Source organism: Diuraphis noxia, unplaced genomic scaffold, assembly GCF_037042655.1.
Source record: "Diuraphis noxia isolate RWA-SAM2 unplaced genomic scaffold, SU_Dnox_SAM2 contig0004, whole genome shotgun sequence".
NCBI classification, from domain to species: domain Eukaryota; kingdom Metazoa; phylum Arthropoda; class Insecta; order Hemiptera; family Aphididae; genus Diuraphis; species Diuraphis noxia.
The window spans coordinates 67,720,186-67,743,345 of record NW_028301714.1 but is presented as its reverse complement, the minus strand read 5'-3'; the positions used below and the strand labels follow the sequence as shown (position 1 = coordinate 67,743,345).

The following is a 23,160-nucleotide window of genomic DNA, read 5'->3' as shown; positions in this document are numbered from 1 at the left end:
TAGTTTGAGAACCCGCGGCTAGCGGCACGTTCATGGCGGGCGGGTTTCGGGGGTAACCGGCCAGTTTTTGTTGCGCGGACTAGATTGCTAACTGGCCGATACAGCCTGTGTATTTAACATAGAGTAATTATATACGCGATGTTAGTGATAACGTATTCCAAAGATGTTGTAATACCTTGAAACCCAAGCAAATATTTCGCCCATAAGAAATACTCAGTAACTAATTTGGAAATTAATTAATTTTTTTAGTAAATTTAAAATTACAAAAGAATTAAGTTTGAATCTAATAACTTTATAATTCCTTTTTCTACGATGAACATTATGCATTTGAAATTTTGTGCAAAACATACTTATATTAATTAATTAATTAATTTCCAAATTATTTACTGTGTATTTCTTATGGGCGAAATATTTGTTTGGGTTTCTAGGTATTACAACGTCTTTGGAATACGTTATCACTAACATCGCGTATGATCCATGCACATTATTATCAATTATCCGTTATCAATACAAACGATAAGCCATAAGGTAATATTTTTTAATATAGATTCTGTATAGACATACTAGACATAGCACAGATTATATAATCTTATAATAATTGTATATAATCTGTGGACATAGTAAATATTATTATAAAATGTTGTAAATAATATATTCTGTATCATACAGTCCGGTGGTGGTTTGGTGGTAGCACTGTCTAGTGATCTAGGTGTCAGGTGAGATACCAGAGGCGGTTTGAGTATAATGTTGTTGGTGCACTGCACCACCAATGTTAGGGGGTGGGTGGTCTTAGTTGAGCATGTGCTAACCGCAATGTTTAATTTTAATGTTCAATAAATGAAAAAAATAATAAAGTACCTAATCGTGGCTGAAACTGTTGAAAGCGTTGAGCTAAGAATATAAGGACCTTATAATTATAAATTATAAACTTATAAAAAAATATTTATTTGTAATTTCTATGGTGAAGGGGGGGGGGGGGGGGGGTGGTGGTGAGTGTGTGTGTCTATATATTGTCTTGCACATTGACTAAATATAATACATTCAAACCGCCTCTGGGTGATACGTCACCATATTTAGTAGTAGATACCATTATTTCTTTGAAGAAATAAACATAAATAATTGAGTAAATTTCAAAGTACCTATCTAAATCTTGCATTTTTCGTCATTAGAATTAATTAGATATAAAATGTTAGTCTAACTTGTATCCACTTACAACTAATCAAGGAATTTGTTTATCACTAGTGCTAGCACCAAACATATTTGTTTGTACGAGTTCACGAAAAAAGTGTACAATGTAAATATACATTTTAACTACTACTTGAATTGAAAGTCAATGTCCCGAAAAATATATATATTATTTATTTAAATGCCTAGATAAATAATACTTTTTCTAATTATTTTTAACGGAGAATTGATAATAATGTGCACGGTGCACGGATCAGGGTGGTTTTAATCCGCTCGTGATAAAATGACGGAACTTGATTAACTTGATTCACGTCTTATCAATAGTTAGCAATCTAGTTTATTATATATATCTGTGCATGAAACACATAAAGTAATATATATATGTATAAATAAGTATAGAAGTCTGTGATGATGAAACACATAGAGTAATTTTAAATTTTAATTACTCTATGATGAAACATGACAACAATCAATTAATAGGACCATGTTGTCTGAAACAAACAGAAAAAAAAGAAAATTAGCTATTTTAAAACATTTGTAAAAAAAAAAGATAATTTTTCTTTAGGATATTGTTGTTTTAGTATTATGTATTGATGTATTTATAAAAATTTGTAATTAATGTTTCACCATGACAAAATAAATAATATTTATGTGACTATTAATAGTTAAAATGTTTTATTGCTTACTTGGCGATGTCGTGTTCGAACAGTTATAGTTAAACTTTTTTTTTAGTTTAACTTAAAGTTTAAACATTGTTAATTATTATTATACAATAAAATGATGTACAATATTTATTGTACCAATAAGTTGTAATACGGGACCACATAATATTCTGTGGTTGTACAATTGGTTATTATCTACATACAGGCTACACTGATATCCCAACAGGTGTTGCAAATCTATCCCCCATAAGACCTGTGTTATGCCTTCTGGTTATTCTGTGGTGTAACCAAGATAAAAAGTTACATTAATTCAAATGATTTAACCGTCTATAACCTGTTGGCAGTTTTCAAGATAATAAAATAGTAAATACTAAATACTAAATAATAAAATAAAATAAATACAAAATTAGGAAATTGTCCAGTAAAAAGTCACTAAAAACTAAACATTAATGTATGAATACGATATATAATTATTAATGATTAAATATCAAACAAAATCACCATTATTTTGACTCCTTGAAGTTTTGTGGCATTTAGCTTTACTAGGAAACTAAATTACAAGCATTGTTAATTTATTGTAACGGACAACCGTTAACTTATCTAATCTACATTCGACACTAAATAGTAAATACTATTGTAATCACTTAAATCACCGTTCATCGTTCCTAAATGACCAAAATGTTGAATGTGGAATTTCAATAACTGATCTTTTGTAGAAATTAAACTTAGATACGGCATTATAATACACAATAATGAAATGTAATATCTACTATCATATTATTTTTGTTGCACAACTGTTTTTCCAAAAATTAGTTTAAAATTAACTTCTAATAGTAAGTACTATAACTCGTTATTCGTACGTCATTAAATTGTCGATTCATCTTATCGACATTTTTATTGGTCATGTACATGTTGTAAATTACTTCGGCTATTGAACAATGGACATAAATGATTTGCAACGCGCTGACTGGGATCGAAGAAGAAAAATACGACTAGTTCAAGTAAATATATTATGTGTAATTCATATTTTAATGTCAATGACAATAATTACTTAGCGATAACTATGCACGAATTAATTACAGGTTAGAGACCAATCTAAAACATTAGCCAAAACAATACGGGACCGTGTCCACGGGGCTGTGGAAATTCAGTTGGATCAACGCGAGACAGCAAGAAATTTAAAAGAACATAAATTTAAATCACTGGCAGTAAACAAGTTGAAAAGTGATTTTAATTACTTGATACAAGATGTTGGCAACGGTTACTCAGTTGCATCGGTTCAAGTAAGATAAAAATAAATTGCACTAAAATCACTATAAAAAAATGATTTTATATGATGTTTATTGTTTAGCAAGATCCATGTATAGTGTTGGCTGAAAAACGATTGATAGACCGTTGTAAAGCTATATCAAGGGGCGCTGAAGCAGAAAAGCGACGACAACGGATACAAGAAGAACAGCGGATGGAAAAAGAAATGAGAGATAGAAGAACACATTTCAACAAGACAGTCGAAAAAATACGGTCAACACTTATAACAAGTGTTCAAAATGTGTAAATACTAAATATCAATCTACTTCATATATTTTATTTTGAAATTATTAATAGTTTATTTCAATGACTAAATTTTTATTTAAATGTTTCTAGTGACAATAATAATACTCAAAGACGTAATATAAAAGAACACAATGAGTGTTTCTTTATTCCAAGTCAAGTAACTTTGAATGAATCAAATATTATAAATCAGAACTTAAATAAAGTAAAATTAAAAAAATGAATGTTTAATTGTAATTATTCGGTTGTGAACTTGCTGATTAATATTATTTTGCTGTAGAAACTTTCAAAACCTTGGTCAGTTGTTATTAGTTCTGAAGAAAATCAAATGGAGGAATTGCAACAATTGCCAATGCATGATAAAAATAAAGAAAATAAGGAAAATGTATCTAAATTCTCAAAGCTAGAAACAGATTTAAAAATCTTTGAAACGTTAGTTTCAGAATTAAATAAATTATCTGCTGAAGAACAAAACATTAGAAACAAATTATTTCCAGACAACTTAAAAGTATGTTTAAATTTGTTCTATATTATCCATTATGTTTTATTATAAAATAATTTATGTTTAAATTTTAAGGAAATGATTATTACACATCAAAATAATTCACCTTCAAAATCTGAAGAAAAAAACCAAACAAAAGAAAATACTAGAAAAAAACAAAATACATCAAGTGAAAGAATTATCTTAACCGAAGCTAAAAAACAGATAACTGGTATGTAATATATCGAAAACTATTACTTATATACTCTCTCGTTTAAGAGTTACCATCCTCTGTAGTCCTCAGAAAAGGATTTTTGCGCGTAGCTACATCAATGAGTATAGCTAACATTATATCATACGAAAACGTATTTTTTTAATATGAAAATCATAAATGTGTATTCGGTTACATCTTTGTTATTACCATTCAATCTATGACACCAATTCGCCCCCTCCTCAAATTATCTTCAAATCTGCTACTGACTATAAAAACAAGTATAGATTAGTGCCCGAGATTTCAAACATTTATAAATTCATTTTTGCTATAAATTTCAATTTAAGTTAGATTAGATAATGTTAAGTAACACATATGATACTCCAGTACTATTATATTATGTATGTTAACTTAAATTAACATTTGTAACAAAAATTAATTAATTTTTTAATACACAAGTAATAAGGCTCGCTAATCCATAGATCCAGCCATGACCCATCTCTTTTGTTCTGTATCAATTTTTGTTAACAATGGTTGTAATAGAAATCAAATTCAAAACATCCTTTACAATGACAAGTTATTCATTTAATCTGAACAGAAGTGCAAGTTTCTTCCTTTTTTATTATTTATTATTAGGATGCCACACCAATGTGTTATGTCTTTGTATATCAGACAGAATATTGAATTTCTCGTTCATAATAATCCATTTCACCATCTTATTTTTTTTTTTTAATTAGAGTAAATTAACTTATTATAAAATGTTAAAATTATTAAATAGGACATCTCTGAAGCTTTTATTGATATTTTAGTTTGTAAGCAAATTATGATAATTTTATTAGAGTACTCTTAATAGATTTCAAGATACCCAACTTTTAAATTTTAAATTTTAAAATTAGTTAAAAATATACTACTTATTTTAAAAATAAATTACTAAAATGGATTATTGTAGACAATTTGCTATTTTGTAAAATTGTAAGATAGTTTAAACATGTCATATGCGGTGTTTTTTTGAACTTAAATATATTAAATCAATATATTTTGTTTTTATATTTTAGAAATACTACTTGATGAATCAAGTACGTCTACATCTATATGTATATCTTCATCCACATCAACCAGTACTAATTATGTACAACCTTCAAAGAAAACTATTCATTTTGAAAAAAAATGCAAAAAAAACAACCAAATCTGTTCTAATTATGAGCAATCTTCAAAGAAAAATACTCGTTTTGAGAAGGAATACAAAGAAAAAAATCAAATTAATACTAATTATGAGCAGCCTTCAAAGAAAAATATTCATTTTGAAAAGGAATGCCCAGAAAAAAACCAATTCAATACTTATTATGAGCAACCTTCAAAAAAAAATATTAACTTTGATAAAGGATGCAAAAAGAAAATAATACAACCAAGTGCTAAGTTAAATTATAAAGAAAAATTTAATTCTGGAAAACCTTTGCAAAATATTAACAATATAATGCAAAGAATTAAAAACAAAAAACAACTGCTCGTAAAAGAATTATCTGCTGGTACTACTAGAAATACAGATGCTGATTTAAAAAAATTGAAGACAATTCCTTCGATCCCTGCAACTGTACCTATGTCTAAAAAATGTTATACTAATGACAGATTACGGATGGAAAATCCAGTAAATTACGCTAAACTTCCAGATTCCTTTTACAATAGTCAGCTTAATACGTTAAAAGCACAGATATCACAGAAACAAATTAAAGTTTTTGATCAAAAAAACAATGAATCAATAAATGAAGATCTGATGGCACACATAAATACATTATTAAAAATGTCACCTTCTGATGTGGATAACTTGTCAGTTTCATCTTGTTCAAGTATTAAACTTGAAGAAAGTGTTTTACAACATTCAGAAAAAGATAACGAACATTACTGCAAAATGTTGAAATGTATTTCAAAATGCTTGAATACAGATATTTCTGACATAAATCAAACAGTGTTTGAATCTCCCAAAAACATTAACTTATTAAATAAACTTCAACAATTATCAAATTATTATTTAGAAAAAACTAAAGAAATTAAAAATATCTGTGATGAAACACTTCAAATTGCAAATGAAAAATCATACGAGACTGATGCTAATAGTATTAAAGAGTGAGTTATTATTAATTTCTTGTTAATATGTTGTAATCAATAATTGTTGTGTTTTCTTTTAGGAATAGTTCTATCAATTTATCATCAAGCTCATCAGTTGATGGGGAATATATATTAGGAAATTTAAATAAATTATTACAGAAAAAAGGAATTATTAATTCTGATAAAGAATGGCCAATGTTCAAACATACTGATGATGATAGAAGTTTAACTGATCAACTTCTTGATATATGTCCAAGTAGTTCATATGATAGATGAAAAATATTTTTTAATTACAAGTAGTTTGAAATAGTTTAAAGGTAATTATTTCTATATTTTTGATTATTCAGCATTCTTTATCAATTTAAAAATGTTCATCTGTGAAACTTGCATTAATTTAACAGCAATAACATATAATCTAATGCAATCACAAACATTTTTTTTAATCATTTTATTATCAACTACTGATTTAATTTAAATTTACTTATATATTTTAGAACATAACTAACTCAAATGACAATTTTATCAATTGAAACTAACTAAAATTGTTGTATTCATATTTTAAATCCTTAAAACTATCTTTCTTATCTACTTTTTAATTTTACTGCGAGTATTATTATAAATATTTGTAAATTATAAAATTTTTTATCTTAAGTATTAAGTAAATGTGTAATAATTACTTTTACTATTTAGAAATAATATTATAATTTTACTAGTTCATACACAAAAATTCAATTGTTTGTATTATTTTATTATACTATATTGCTTTGCAATATAATTTGTGGCTGTATTCTGAGGAATACATTCCAATTTTTTTTAATTTGATCATAAAACATTTTTATTATATAATCATATACTCCCATTCATGAAAAAAATTATTCTGGATTTGAAAATTTTAAACAATTCAAATTCTTTTGATTTGTTATTATTCCATGTCTATATAGTAATAATATTATTTTTTACTAATTAGTAAATACAAATTAAAGAGTAACAAATAATTTTAACAGTATTGTCGTCCTATGATAATATAATAGTTTTTTATTTATTTGTATTAATGTTCGTCATTTTACATTTTTAAGGTTTTGAATAACATAAAACTAACAAATATTTCAAGTTACACAATATTCAAATACTATGTTGTTTTAGTTTAAAAATGTAATTAATTTCAAAAAATTGGAATTGGTATCATGTCTACTTAAAATATTTTCATATAAAGAATTGAAAAAAAAAACAGTGTGACATCACCTTGGTTTGTTTGCTGTAATAAAGCTCGATAGATTTAATGCAATAATTGCTTATCTTATATGTACACAAATTACCCACTTCACACAATAAATTATTCAATATTTAAAAATAATAAATATTGTTTTGTACTAAATAAAATCATATTGGAACAGGAAATTCAAGACATAATTTTAGAAAATGTAAGCTTAATTTTTGTTGTAACAGTACTTCAAGCATTGAATATTATTCCTGGTTTCAGTATCATTAATTGTATTTATAATTATTTCATTTATTTTAGCACTAAAATACACTTACAATAAAATATTATGAATATTAATAATTTATTTACATGGTTATTTAATTAATTGAGTCTTCATTGTGTAAAGTGGATTACTTTTATATGCATACTGTACAAGATAGTATATTATGCTATATCTAGTCCAATTGCATCTATACCGCTATACCTATATATAATTTATCTAGAGAAATAAAGTTTTTGTGTTATACTAGTGTGAAGTAACTTTTCAATTGCATGAGTTTTTCTATAAAGAACTCATTTTCATATATATGTAAAGCTTTCATTGTAATTACTATTCCCCAATTATACTTTAGTAATTGTAGTTATAAAATATTAAATGTTAAAATTATGCTGCTTAGAATATTTTGCATAATTTTTCCAATTATATAATAGAAGTTTAAGATAAATATTATAGTCTTTGTTATGACTTAAATAACCTAACATTCTAAAATGCTGAAATATATCAATTTAGTCTGTTACCTATGATCATTGTTATACTTATAACTTAGGGATATTATAACTATGAAATTATTTGTAGTCAAATTATTTAAGTGTGTTATTTTAAATTAATATTTGTCATGTTTTTACATAGGCGGTTTGCACTTAGTTATCCAATAATTGAATAATGTTGTTCGATGAATTAATTATAATCAAGTTGTGAAGAAATAAGTATTTAATCCAAATTGTATATAGTATTATATAGCGTGGCATATAAACACTTAAAATACTTTTTTAACTTTTGGAATCTGAGCATTTTGTTTCTTTTGAGTATATTTTAAATTTCAAAGATGTAATTTCAACATTTATTCAATTTTCTTTTTGTATTCAAAATATATTTAGGTCAATCTGGTGCATCAGGTCAAAAACAATGTATGCGACAATACAAAGGCAACAAGAAAAATGAATCTCCACTACAACGTCCATTGGAGAATATAAATGAAATGTTAAGCTGGATTAAAAAGAAGAAACGTCGTTTGTTTGAGGAAATTTATACAAACCAAGCACCTATTAATGATGTACAATCAATGAACAATAAGAATGATACATTCAGAGACCGGCCAAAGGAAAGTCTTAACTATGTAGGACTACCGAGTTCATTTTATAACAGTACACTGAAAGTATTAGAGGAATATGTGAGAGATAAAAAACAAAAAAAGAGTAAATCAAACAATAACAACAATTGGATTAATATGGAATTAATGAGATACATATGTAATTTATTAAAAATGTCACCTAAAGAAATAGATGATCTTTCAGTGTCATCAAACTCGGGTATTCAATTAGAACAAAGTATTTTAGAGATTTCCAAAGCCAATTTGGAGTACCACAAAGACATTTTGAATTATATATCAAAGTGCTTGGATAGTAATCTGAGCGACATCAGTCGAGACCAGGCTTTTAGTTCGCCTCAATATATCGGTTTGTTAGATAAGCTACATAAGCTTGCTGATTATTACACAGAGAAGGCACAAGAAATGCAGAACATTTGTTTGGAGTCTCCGAGGGTCGAGATTAATTGCTTGGATGAACATTCCATTGAACAAATTACAGAAGACAATCCTAGGTGAAATTATTTTTCAATTTAATTAGTTCAAATATAACAACATATTCAATATTAATACATTTTATTTCTGGTAGTTTAACTTCAGAACTGTCTGTGGATGGAGCCTATGTTTTAGATCATTTGCGTACACTATTAGAACAAAGAGGGTTAATTTGCGCTGATAGAGAATGGCCTATTTTTGGAAATGATGACGAAGACGATAGCAGAAGCTTAACGGATCAGCTTTTGGATATCAAACCACAAATTAAATCCAATGATATTAAAGTAGAACGTTCTGAAAAAGGTAGCTTATTACAATTGATTTAAATATTGCAAAACTGTTTAGTCTAATAAATATAATAATATACATTTTTTTTTTAATGTAATGATTCCAAAAGTTAAAATACCATTTAAAATTTATTTTATGTCTATATTAATTATAATAAAGTTCCAAAACTTGTTTTAGAAATTTATCTTTTATGTTGCTTTAGTTGTAGCAGAATTCCATATTCTAATACTGACAATAAGTATTTATTGTGAAGAATATACGTGAACCATACTCATAAAACAAACTGAATATTTTGCCAATAACCAATATTTTAAACATTAAATTCTATCTTTTTTTAATTAAAAATACTTGCATATATTAAATGGTTATTGGATTAAAAACAATCCTTGTCTTGAAAACCATTTTTGGTGTTGCATTTCAGTGTTCAAATAGAAATTATCTTAATACAATGAAATACATACTATTAAGATTTGTACATCTGATATAATAAAATTAAGAAGGTACATAAAAAAAATCATTTTATTATATAACCATCTCTGATCTATTTTTCTCTTTTTTTCCTTTTAATTTTTTGTACATTGATATTATGAATTATGATGTAGTGAAACCATTAAACATAAAAATATAAATGAAAGCATAATATTACAGAAATTAAAGAGGATAACATATCTCAACACTCAATCCATTACTTTATTTACATAGCTTAAAAATCTTTGTGTACTATCTAAACATGTCTTGTAAATATTATTTACACAAGATTATTTTGCTCAAAAAATCCTTAATTTACAGAACATCATCAACTAAAATACGGAGAAAATATAATATAGTTCGCGTAAATATATTTTTATATAATTATAATCATAATCATAATAATAATAATAATAATAATAATAAGTAAATCGAAAATAATTTCATACTTAAGTGGTTCAACTAAATTAGTTTTGTTTTTTTAACGATTAATATTTTGTTTTATTTTTATAATTAAAGATTATGAAAAAGAACATAAAATCATTACTAAAATAGCTAATAACCAACTATATATAAAAACATGATGAGCACGACTTACAACAATTCTTGAATACTATGGGAAGCAAAAAAAAAAAAAAAAAATAACAAGTGAAAAAAAATCTTACATTGTTTAAAGGATATAAATTTTTCATAAAACTAACCAACTAAATCCATGAAAATAAAAAGAAAAAACATTGATTTATATACATTTATCTATTGCACAGCGACTACGCTCTTCAAAAGTGTTAATAAAAATTTATAATGTTCTCCTCTTCTTTTGACAAATGGAAAAAAATGTGTCAATTGTGAATTTGAAAACAGGTAAGGCTTCAAAAATCAGCATTAGAAAAATAAAATTACTATACCTTTAGTTAAATTAAGAATGTACACTTTATGTTGTTATAAAACTACAGTGGAAGTTTATTTATATTTTAAATATATATATATATAGATGCATATATTTTATTATATTGGTACATTCATTATTTTCATGCGCTTATTAAGTGTTAATTCAATATTTCTTCATAATATATTAAATCTTCTGAATCTTTTCTCCAACAACTACTGGATTATTGCGCCTGATTTCTTGTGCTCCTAGCTCCCTGTAGTCAAATGAACAATTATGTTTGTCGGAGTATCTATGGATGCCGCAAAATAAGCCACCACAACGGCATTCAAAACCTATAAAATAAGAAAAAACAATGTAATGAATCACTTTGTTAAGTTTAAAGAATTATAAAAAAATTCAATATACAAGATAAGCTACTAATCAATTTTAAAGACACCAATATTTCTAAGCTGAAGGGACAAATTCAAAATAATTTTTTAAAAATTTGAAAATTTCGTCCAGTTCAAGTGAAAGGGAAAGCATTAGGACAGAACTTTAGTTATAAACAAAGTAAATATCAGGATATAAGTATTGAGGAAAAGAGAAGTGGTTTGATTACGAGTTATTTTATACCATATAAATAAATATAGTAAATTAAATTTACCATTTACTAAGTTTTAATAACATGCCAGTTATATATAATTAAGTTAATTTATACATTGATCTTTTTTTTTTTAATTTCAATAGTTTGGAGAAAATTTTAAAGATAAAAAATGTACGAAAGTTTTGTTCTAATTTATTTTAGGGTAAATTTAACTTTAATTCTAGAATAGTTTGTCAAAACTATAATCTGTATAAGTGACCAAGCAGTGACCTCAAATGAATCGGTTTTTCTGCACATTGAGACACATGATTGAGTGGAGTTCATCTTAGAATGGTAGGACTTGGGTCGGAATGAGCAGTAAAACCAAGTCATGGTTGGGTCACGGTGAGGTTCTCACCGAACAGAGAATATTTTTTTTTTCAAACTTTAATATGCCTTTTGCCCCTAGTATCTACTTATCTGCCACCATACAGATGAATTAACTGTATGACATAATATATAGTTTTAATTTTCATACTAGGGGCGATGCCCCCGACTTGCTCTGCTTGCCAACCCCCACTTCTAACTCATAACAGTCATTTGTTTATTTATTTTTTTAGTTGCCATACCAATTATTATTCACTGAAACATAAAATTTCCAATACTCTTTTTCATGTTAAAGATATTATATATATGTATGTATATATATAAATCAAAATATCATAAAATTTAAAAGCTATGTCTATACCTGTAAGACCGACTTTTTTGCGGCACATGGCACATCGGTTTTTCTTTTTAGATTTGTCTTTATCATCATCGTCATCTTTTTTACCATCGTCCATGAGACTGCTGTCATTAGAACTGCATGCCAAACCATTGTCCATCTAAGAAATATAATTTTTAAATATTATAAAAACTATAGAATAATTTAATGGTAAATGGAAATTTACATCTTTTTTTGAGTCTGTGGGCAAAATAGGAGAGGCAGGTACAGGTGGAATCTGCAGCACTGGTATGGTAGGTATAGCAGTCTCAATCATATTCTGAGCGGAGACTGATGGTGGCGATGGAGCTGTTTGCGGTGGTGTCTGTTTCTTTTTCAGTGCTTCTTTATAGCACAGAGAGCAAAGGCCATCTGTAGATGGGTTACCATAGAAGCCACATCCACCACGACACAAAGCTTGCATGGAATTGGATTCTCGCTCCATTGTATTAAGAAATTATTTTATACCGTTTAATGATAATCTGAACGGCTTTTGATAGCCAACAGAAGTTATCTACATTAAAAAAAAAAAAAATTAAAATTATGTAAACGTTAGTTACTAAGTAAAGTATAAATAATTATATATTAAGTCTATAGTAGGTAATTTAATAACTTTAAAAAATCACCAAGGAATATCCATATTTCAATATTGTATAGGTATTTAATTATATTATGCATATTAGTAAGTAGCTACGGAATATAATTACATTAAATATGATTTCCAAATTATTTTAATGAAAAATTTCATGTAAATAAGGGTTTATGAATGTAACTTACAAAACAGACATAATGAAAAATGTTACCAACAAATACTTTTTGAAAATATAATAATGACTAATAAGCAGTTGTATAAATAAAATGTTGCAAAACCTTCTTATTACATGATAAAGCTTTCAGAGTATGTGTAATCACTAACCAGATATAATACATATTTGGTTACAATAGAAACAATATTATTGGTCATACAAACAAATTATTTGATCTTTAATACAGGTACCCCTAATGTAAAAATTCCATCATTTTATCTTTAATTAATTTCAGCAACAATTTCATCACTACAAAACCCAGCATATAATTTGTTTTATATATTATAAATCTATCTAGTTGAACCTTGGATTTTATTACAATTAAAACATTAATACAAATTATCAACACAGGCCTGTAGCCAGACTAAATATTCGAGTGGAGCAAACCAAATTCTAGAAAGCCAATATATATAAAAAAAATAACATTAATTTCTAATATTTTAAATATTGTTAGAGGGGACAATGATTTTAGGGTTTAGGGAGGAAAATGCTCCTTCTCGCCTGTCACATAGCTACAGGCTTTACAACATAACCAAGACAATAAATTATTTTACTAATTTATATATCATCAATACTACCTATGTTTGGAAGAAATGTAATTGGTTAAAAATATACTTATATCTGACTGAAACACAGGCAAGTATACAGGGTGATTCTTTTATCAAACAACACTCATTATTTCAAAAACTATTGACTTTTTTCTAATTTTTTTTTTCAAAATTTTAGATCTATCTTGTTCTTGAACTATATATTTTTTTTCACCCTTATATTTATCAGGTAAACCATTATCAACTTTTGGTTTTCAAATGACAGCCTATACTTAAAATTTCATAAACTAAAAAGGCTGTTTTTTCAATGAATTTTCAAGTTTAAATTTTCATTTTTTGTTAATCCGTTTACAAGATATAGCCACCCAAAGTTGGGTGGTGTTTGTGTGTTATAGGTGTATGTTAGGTGGTATCAACACACAAACACCATATGAGTGTTGTTTGATAAAAGAATCACCCTGTATAAAGTCCTCTTAAATGTATTGTGATAACTCATGTAACCCAGCACAAAAGTCGACTATAAAATAAAGGACTATAAAATGATCTATTAGTCTAATCAAATATCCAACTTCAACATTATACTCACAACTTAACATTCACACAGGTATAGATATTAAACTAGATTACTAACTAGAGATATTATGTGAAGTTATTATCGGCCATTTATTTTGTGAAGTTATTATCCACCATTTATAGTAGGTCAAATGCATGCCGAAATCCCACCAAAATTTGAATTCTTGTTTAAAATATTTTAAATGTATTTTTTTTAATAAAATATTTATGTAGTAGAATTTATTTAGATGTACGATTTAAAATGTTAAACAATAAAGGAATTATTTGTTTTAACAAGTCTTTTGCTGTTTAACATACATTATTATATAATAGGTATATTATTATTTATTAGATATATACAATATATATATATCATTTATACAATAGTTAACTATTATTACTCGTTATTTGTTTACACTTTTTATATAGAAAATAGTTGTGGAGCTTAATCACTGTACAGACCTGTCTATACTATAACAGACATACATGCAAGACCTCACAAAATTAAATTAATAAACCTAATGCGCACACATATTTAAATATAAGATTACACTTTTATAGCAAAATATTAACTTCTTCAATAATGAAAAAGACAAAAGCTTCATAAAACAATTTTATTTGAAAACATTTACCTAAACAACTACCTAGTTAAGAAACTGTTCCTTTACATATACCTCTAAGTATCTTTTACAAATAATAATATAATAATACAATTTATTGGTAATAAAATAGAATCTACAGAATAGTATTATATATTATTATTATAAATTACAAAAATAACATGAAATTATTCAATAGATCATTAACATTTTAAATTAATAAGACAATAATAATTTAAAAATTATTTAACAAATGTCAAATAATAAAGTAAATTTGTTACCTTCAATAATTTAAGGCATTTTCAAACTTTAAATTTTAAAACATTTATTGACTATTGTTTAAAAGAAATCAATCAAATCAGTAATAAATTGTGCTATCAAAATTATAACATGATAAGATACAAATGACCTACTAGTAATGGCGGATGTGTGGCTTCAAATGTATATATAGTTAGTATAGGGAACCTAGGAATCTAGTTTTTATCTATATCTATGAGCACACATTTGCAGAGCTCACGTAATCACGTGAAGACAAAGATAACCAATTCTATTGAAGCGTATTAAACATTCTTATTACGTATTTATATTTATATTATTAAGTTAAAGCCTTTAAGCATTAAGCGTCCTGCAAACGGTAATATTACAATACTACATTCAAGGGGTTTGAAAGTAGTTATTGTCCGTCTTTGTCTAACACATGAGGAACATCATAAAATTTAGACGTTTATTATTTTAAACGTACCGATTAATTTGGCGATACGAAAGAATTCTGTCAGTACTGAAAACAGATTCGAATTTTTCAAAAAGTAATCTAAAATCAAAAACGCAGTTACCTAAGTAAAATTGAGATAAATCTAAATCTTTTTTTCAGAACTTATATCGCCATACTAGATCGTCATCAATTGGTACGATTGTACGATGTGAAAAAACTTATCTTAACATCTGTCGCATGTGTATTCGACAGCAAATCACGTATCTTGATCTACTGACTAAATTATAATTTTAATGATCTTTAAAAGTTTAATGGTAACAATATGGATTAATGCACAATTTGAAACAGTGTCATCATAAATATTAATAAGCACATGGATAGTATCTGTTTTTATCATTTATATACCCTGGTAATTCCAAAATAATAGTAAATATAGTATGTTATTAATTTCAAATAATACGAAATATTTGTTAGACATGTTGATAAGCAATAAAAATAAAACGTTCTTAATCAAATATAATAAGCAAAATAGTGTTATTAAAATTAAAACAATAATAATAATAATTTACTCCCAAATAAACTATAACGGAATATAACAATTCTAAAATATTTTAAAACAGGAGTTGGAAATCTCGTAGGGATTTGATCTAATCATGTTATAACTTACAGTGAAAATAAATGATACCTTTATTTAAAGAATATTGAAAATCTTGCATAAATACTAGATGCACACCAGGCCGGAGTTGGGGTTGGCACGATCGTCGGTCATTAACGATTGTCAATTAGTGTCCGCCCCTAATCGATTAATAATTTTATTATCTAATTGATTTATAAAAATTAATTTAATGAAATTTCTGAAACGTAATAAAATCAAGTGGTTCTCATGAAAACTAGAATAGAGTGATAAAAAAAGGACGAGCCCATTGCCTACGTATAAATGGCCATAGGCAGCGCTGCGGTCGTGCTTTAATGCTACTTAAACCTGTGGTTGCGTAAAAAAATGATAATTTTAATTTTAGTTATTTGGAACCATGATCAGTAAATAAATTAAAAATTATATAGCTTGAAAACTTATTGATTAAAATCTTGATTGTATAATATAATTTGTGTAAATAATTTAATTCCATTACATTCCATTCCACAACCTAACCTTAGAAGTTATACACGGTATAAACTATAGTCATTAATATTTTATAACATGATATACCTACCTAAATGTTATTTAATCTAGTATTGATCTCATAAAAAAACAAAACAAAAATGTATTGTAAAATTTAATTATTTACATATTCTTTATTAATAATAGAAAGCAACAATTACTGTTATTGAAATATGTAGGTACAGTAAATGGAATTATATTTTTTTTATACTATTCATTAAGGATGCTACTATAATACTATATACTAGATAGTGATAGGCTTTATAATAATTATATCCAGAGCATAATTATATACATATAAGTTGTAGTTTTTTATTTTATATTTTTACATCTAAATTAATTGAATTGAAAGTTGGACAGCTAGATATACATAAATATATAATATCTTTGGTAATTTTTTTTTTAAATATTTGTCAGCATATTTTATCACCACAAAAATATAATAGTTATGAAATTAGAATATTTACCTTAAACGTCACGCAAGTGTAATTGATGATTGGTTTATCACAGGTTGAGAAACAGACGAATAATATTGCATTATTACTTTGAAATGAATGTCACGAAAACATTGGTTCTTTGATGAAGAACATCTGAAAAAAAATGATTAGGAAATTTGTTATATTGGTTGTAGGTATCAGAAAATTGTATTCAAGTACTCATAAATATAAACAAGTACTAATATTTTTTTTTTTATAAATGTAACGAGAGTACTTAGTCTTAATCATAATTTTTTCAAAAAACATAGAAAATATAGGATGTATTCTTCCTGATAATTCTGCTTCTTATGTTTTATGAATTCTAGATTTTATAATATTGTTTGTGAGACAAAATAATAAATTTTGTTAAAATAATACAAGTTCTATTAAAGATCAACAAAATCTTGTACATTATAAATATATATATATAATCTAGATTTTATGTGGTTGTTCTGCCATCTAGGTTATAAAATAAATAAATCAAGCTTGGGGATCAGAATTGGAATCGCAATTACAATTATTTTTGTCTTGTTCTCCAAAATTGAAAAGGTTTGAACAATTTTAACTTTCTTATATTTCAACCTTATATAAATGGTTTACCACAAAATTAATTCAATTTTAAATTAGTATTAGAGGAAGTAAAAAAATTGTAATATTAAATAATAACATATTAATACTCTGTCCCACAAATGAAAGGTTTCATGCATGGTGACTGCCGCTGAACCATTGATCTCCTCTAAATGCAATCCATACATTATATAAACAGGAATGTGTTTACTTATTAATCTGCAATGAAGTATCTCTAGTGGCTAACTGACATGTACCGGGTGGAGATGAGGACAAGGAGTTATAAGGTATAGGGGACGCTCGTCACTGACCAGTTTTTGTCAAAACACTTTTCTCTTTTGGGACAGAGTATATGTAATAATAACAAAACTAACTCAATGAATATATAATCAACTGTAAACAACCCGAGCAAGCCAGAACTTTATTTTTAATTATTTGAGCCAGTTTTATAGTGATAATTCTTAAGTCAATGGAAAATAAATTATATGTTATATAAATATTTATTCTAAACGAGCATTAATAGCTAAATTAATTAACAAAATATTTGAATGCTATTAAGAATTTAATTTTTACTGTAGGTATATTATATAGTTGTTGTACCTATTTTAAGTTTATAATAATCAATGTAAATATCATTATATAAATTAATATTTTATACAATATTATAAAAACATAACCTAAACCCAGTTGTCTAAGTTAGAATATTATTGTGAAATACAATTGTTGTATACTAAATGAGAAGACCTTGGCATGTCCTCTATAATGACAATATGATGATCAATACTTATTTCCCTTTTCACTAATTTTGTGCACAAAAAATTACAATTTTAAATATACTTGCAAAATAATCTGCATTAAAAACAAATTTTTAAATTCTTTGATATCTACATAAATATTTATATTATTTTACCTAATTATTCCATACGTTTTGAAAATTACACACAACATAATTAAAAACAAAAATTGTGAAAGAGATTAAAAAAAACATGAAACCATTTATTCATTATGAACAAATTGTAGGTATAACAGTGAAATTTCCATAGTCACATGGAGAACAAAAGAAAATTCGTTAAATACAATTTCCACATAACTCACAATGAATTTCATGGTTCTCAAAAATAATTTTGTAAATAGAAATTTTCTTTAAATGAAAGCTTCACTGTATTATATTATAATCAAATTATTGGTAATTATGTAGCCAAAATAACAGAATTTTTCAACTGCCTAACAAATTAATTTCCGTTTAGAACAATTCCATACAACATAATTTACATATTAAAAAACAAAATGTTCCACAGTATTCAAATAAACACAGAGTTGTGCTGAAGGGGGTAAGAACTCAAAACTGGCTACATCTCTCAAAGCATATCACACTAATCAAAAATCAAATTTTTTTTGGTAATATTAAAACGAATATGGTAGTTATAAATTGAACATGATAATTTTAAACTCAAATTGGAAGTGTTATGTTAGACATTGGGATTGGATTTGGTAATTTAAAAGGTGTATATTTTTTTTATTACTACAATAATAATAACTATAGATTTATAATTCTTGGACTCTATACCATCTTAAAAATTCCTGAAAGTGTCACAAGTCTAAGATAGTATTATCATAGACATAAGTACAATTTCTATACATTGATATAATTCTATTATCTTAACACAGATATACTATCGTCCAAAATAGGAAATTTTAAATTTTAAAATAAAAATGATTATATTTTATACTAAAACTAGCACAAAATGCTAGTTTAATACTAAAATATGATCTAGAAACATACCTCCATATTCAATAATATAAATATTTGAAATCAATGGTTATGAATTATGATTATATACCTTTAGTATAACAATCTTCAGGAAGGGAAATTTGTCCAGTCCCTAGGTATATTACAAACAATAACTAATTTGTTTTCCTACTATTAACAGTGCCCAACTATTCCATTATAATTTTTTTAATTTTTTAGCATTTCATGAAGTAAATGAACAAATAATGAAAAAACTTAATCACTTTATTACCATTAAAACTTTACTACTTATCTACTGCCCATTATTAATACAGAGAAGGAGTGGGTGGTTGATATGGTATACAGTAAAACCTCTCTATAACGGACCCTCTATTAAAAAGAATCCTCATTATAACGCAAAATGTCAATAATCTCAGTGCAAATAATATATGCAATTTCTACCATTCGATGACAGAAAACTCTTTATAACGGAAAAATGTTTGATCCCATGTGACTCTGTTATAGAGGTTTCACTGTATTTTATTAACAAAAATGACTCCACAAGAAACTCTCAAGCTATGTAAAATCATTTAATTTATTTAACTGTGTTATAACTGAAAGTACAAGATGTTTAACAGACAGCATTTAACTCCATCTTCTAATTTATTTTAAAGAATAGTATATCATTAATTATAAGACAAGCTTATAATATTGAAAATTAAGTTAAATGTAGGTTATATAATATTTCCCACTTAAAATTATAAAAGAAAATGTTTTGTTAATAAATTTGGTTGCTTCTAAAGGAAATGTCCATTATTTCCATGGTGTATTTTTGAGGACAAAATTATATTAACACCAGTCGCTTTAAAAGTTGTAAGTTAAATCATTATTCTATACATTAAACATAATCATAAAAAATGTACAATAACAAAATTTAAAAACATTATAAATACTTACTCTCTCCTAAGTTGAAATCAATCAAAATATTACTGGTACGTAGTAAGCCTTGTTATCTGAAAAAATAATAAAAATAAACTTAGAAAATACTTTTCTTAACTCAAACTACTAAATTCAAATTGAAGAAAACGACTAAGTTACAGAAACATAAAAAAAAATCCATAACGAATTTATAGTTTTTGGTGTGCATAATGAGATAATATTATGCTATATAGTTACATATTCCATGATCACAACAATATACCCACACCGAGCACAATATTTTAACATAATAACAACGCGCCAGAGCTTAGGTGTCCGTCGTTATTGTACTGTATATTATTATAATATAATTACGGTTGAGTTTTCGCTATCGGGGTTTTACACGTCTCTCGACGAGAGACGAAAATCATCAACAAAACTGAAGAAACAAAAAACTACAAGACGAATTTCGCCGAACCAAAAATCGCGATATGAACCCGTACAATTCACTCTCGACGACGACGACTACGACTAGGGTATGGAACAATAACGCACCGTTTATAATAACCTTTATGCAATCGACGAGATTACACCACAAATACACACTCACGCACGGGCACGCCGTGTGTTCTTTGTTAAATCATCTTTGTTTCCATCTGCCATTGGTCACTCGTGTAACGTATAACACGCACACACAACTCGCGGAGGTCGTTAACGGGATACGGATACCTAATCGATTGGGAAAACAAAAGTTTCGATGGTTTCGACTGTTCCGAAATTATCTCACGACAAACGCGACGCTCGACGGCCGACGGAGAAGGGGGCGGGGTAGAGGGTTAGCCGTTGTCTACAGACACCACGGGGAAATTTCAGAAAATTATCAACGGACAGTATAATAAGGGGGGAAGGGTTGGCTAAAATTGGGGTAAACAGAAAATGCGATGGCTGTAGGAGATCGTGCGGGGACTTCGACGTCTTAAAATACACGACAATACAATGTTTGCGACGTAGGCGAATCGAGAGGCAGTAGGCACGAGCCAATTGAGTGTACCCACACGGCGGCAGACGAAACGCACTTCTCAGTTGTGTTGGAAATTTAATAAAGAACAGTAATATCAATAGTAGTAATAATAATAATAATAGTGTGCTGCAGGTAGGCAGGTGTTAGCCGCGGAGGAGAAACAGCCGTCGTCGACGGGGCGAGTGGTCGGCGAACGAAAAAACACACAATAACTGTTCGTCGCTAATAAAGCAGACACCAAAGTGACTACGCAGCCATCGGGCCGCTTTTAACCTAATTTGCATAGCACATCAACACCGTCAACAACCTACCCGCGGCGGCCAAGAGTGGGCGCCGCGGTGAAGGGTCGGAAGCTGTTGTGGGGGGAGGGGGGAGCTGGAAGAGAAATTTTCTCCGCAGTTTTCCCGACAGTAAAAAACGGATTCCATTCGAAACCCACCACAGACGAGACAACGTCATGATGAAATCTATGGGGAACAGGACAAACGACAACAACACAGAATAAGACGACAATGGATTTATTTATTTGGACCGTCAAGGACGTACGGCGTAGTGAGTTGGCCTCGCCGCCGCCGCCGCCGCCTCCACTGACGTCGTCGCACCAGTCATATGCGCGAGGCACCGAAAAGAGTCGAATTTTCCGAGGAAAAATACCTCTGCTTACGGGACGGTCAATTGCGAAAGAGGACAGACATGTGTCCGCATTAAAATGGCGATCTAACCCGAGGAAAAAAAATTAAACATGTCCGCCAGCGCGGAGCCATGCGCGTACGTGTAGTACTCACCGATTTCTTACAGTCCGCTATGTCCGCACGACGTAAAACAACGTTTTTGCACTGTTCTCACTCGACGACGAGAAAATTTACTTTATGTTGGAACAACAACGAGAAAAAAAGAGACATTTGCGACGATTCCGCCTGCCGAATCGACTGTTCGGAGCGAGTGCGCACGGCAGTAACGCGGCGATACGTATAGCACTGTAGCGTCAAACGGGGAGCGGAGGAAAAAAACTATGCGTACATATATATATATATACCACCGCGGAGCCACGCAACACTCGTCGAAGTCGTCGGGCGAAATGACGACAAATCAGAAACGCGTATGATATCAGTGGTGTGGCGAACGGCGGACAGGACGACGACGACGACTTGCACACGCACAATAGAAGGATGCGCGTCCAGGCTTGCGCACACGCGCGATGACTCGTCGTTTTCCGGGGTGGGGAACGGCGAGCGCAAAGACAGTGCGGCCGCGGACGGGGAATAAAACGCGTCGTCCATCTGTACACACCACACGCGGGTTCGGAGACAACTGGTGGTGGCAGTGGTGTGTGACTTGTGTTGCTTAGGAGGAGGACAATATTACAAATTACAATATAATAATATACTATATTACTATACATAGCTAACTTGTAACTAAATAGTAACTTCTATATACTATATTATAGGAACTACGCTCTACGGTAGTCCACAAGTTACAACAATTCGTCAACGGCAATTTATGAAATGGAGAGAAATAAATAAACGAGACGGGAAATAGCCTTGGAGGATATGATAAACTGATGTGGCCTTTACATTATTATTTATTATTAACTACTATTGCTGCTTATGCCCATTCACAGTTCACGCTTTGTGTGCTTCGACGCACATACGGGGCCATAAGCGCATGAGAACTGTGAGGACGATCGCAATGAGCGCATTGCTTGTTGGCAACGAGGCGTTTTTTACAATTTTTTTTTCTCTCGACATTAACGTCCGTTCAAAGGCAAAACGATATTCTAAAAAACTATACACAGCATATTATTTTATATTATCAACGGTTCTCAATAATCTCAACGTTCTGATAAT

General features: G+C 28.3%; 3 protein-coding genes across 4 annotated transcripts; 2 read left to right on the top strand and 1 right to left on the bottom strand.

Annotated features, from left to right (window-relative positions):
- Window positions 1-2,184: 2,184 nt before the first annotated feature.
- Window positions 2,185-7,738, top strand: LOC107168309 (uncharacterized). Its single transcript, XM_089227353.1, has 9 exons — window positions 2,185-2,848; window positions 2,930-3,130; window positions 3,199-3,398; window positions 3,492-3,603; window positions 3,679-3,906; window positions 3,976-4,111; window positions 5,146-6,211; window positions 6,274-6,510; window positions 7,270-7,738. The coding sequence occupies exons 1-8, from the start codon at window positions 2,786-2,788 to the stop codon at window positions 6,467-6,469; spliced, it is 2,202 nt and encodes a 733-aa protein (XP_089083479.1). The 5' UTR covers window positions 2,185-2,785; the 3' UTR covers window positions 6,470-6,510; window positions 7,270-7,738.
- An 846-nt stretch (window positions 7,739-8,584) lies between these two features.
- On the top strand, window positions 8,585-9,724 carry LOC107168318 (uncharacterized). The gene is made up of 2 exons (XM_015517686.2): window positions 8,585-9,276; window positions 9,351-9,724. The coding sequence occupies exons 1-2, from the start codon at window positions 8,585-8,587 to the stop codon at window positions 9,580-9,582; spliced, it is 924 nt and encodes a 307-aa protein (XP_015373172.2). The 3' UTR covers window positions 9,583-9,724.
- Window positions 9,725-10,049: 325 nt separating this feature from the next.
- Window positions 10,050-22,422, bottom strand: drn (zinc finger AN1-type doctor no). 2 transcript variants are annotated; one of them, XM_015517690.2, is made up of 6 exons: window positions 22,099-22,422; window positions 20,332-20,387; window positions 17,070-17,192; window positions 12,414-12,740; window positions 12,212-12,347; window positions 10,050-11,233 (listed from the first exon to the last, which is right to left on the bottom strand). In XM_015517690.2, exons 4-6 carry the CDS (start codon window positions 12,669-12,671, stop codon window positions 11,085-11,087), a joined length of 543 nt encoding a protein of 180 aa, XP_015373176.1. In that variant the 5' UTR covers window positions 12,672-12,740; window positions 17,070-17,192; window positions 20,332-20,387; window positions 22,099-22,422; the 3' UTR covers window positions 10,050-11,084. The 2 variants fall into 2 exon arrangements, with proteins under 2 accessions (XP_015373176.1, XP_015373177.1); XM_015517691.2 differs by lacking the exons at window positions 17,070-17,192; window positions 20,332-20,387; window positions 22,099-22,422 and adding an exon at window positions 16,129-16,211.
- Window positions 22,423-23,160: the final 738 nt, after the last annotated feature.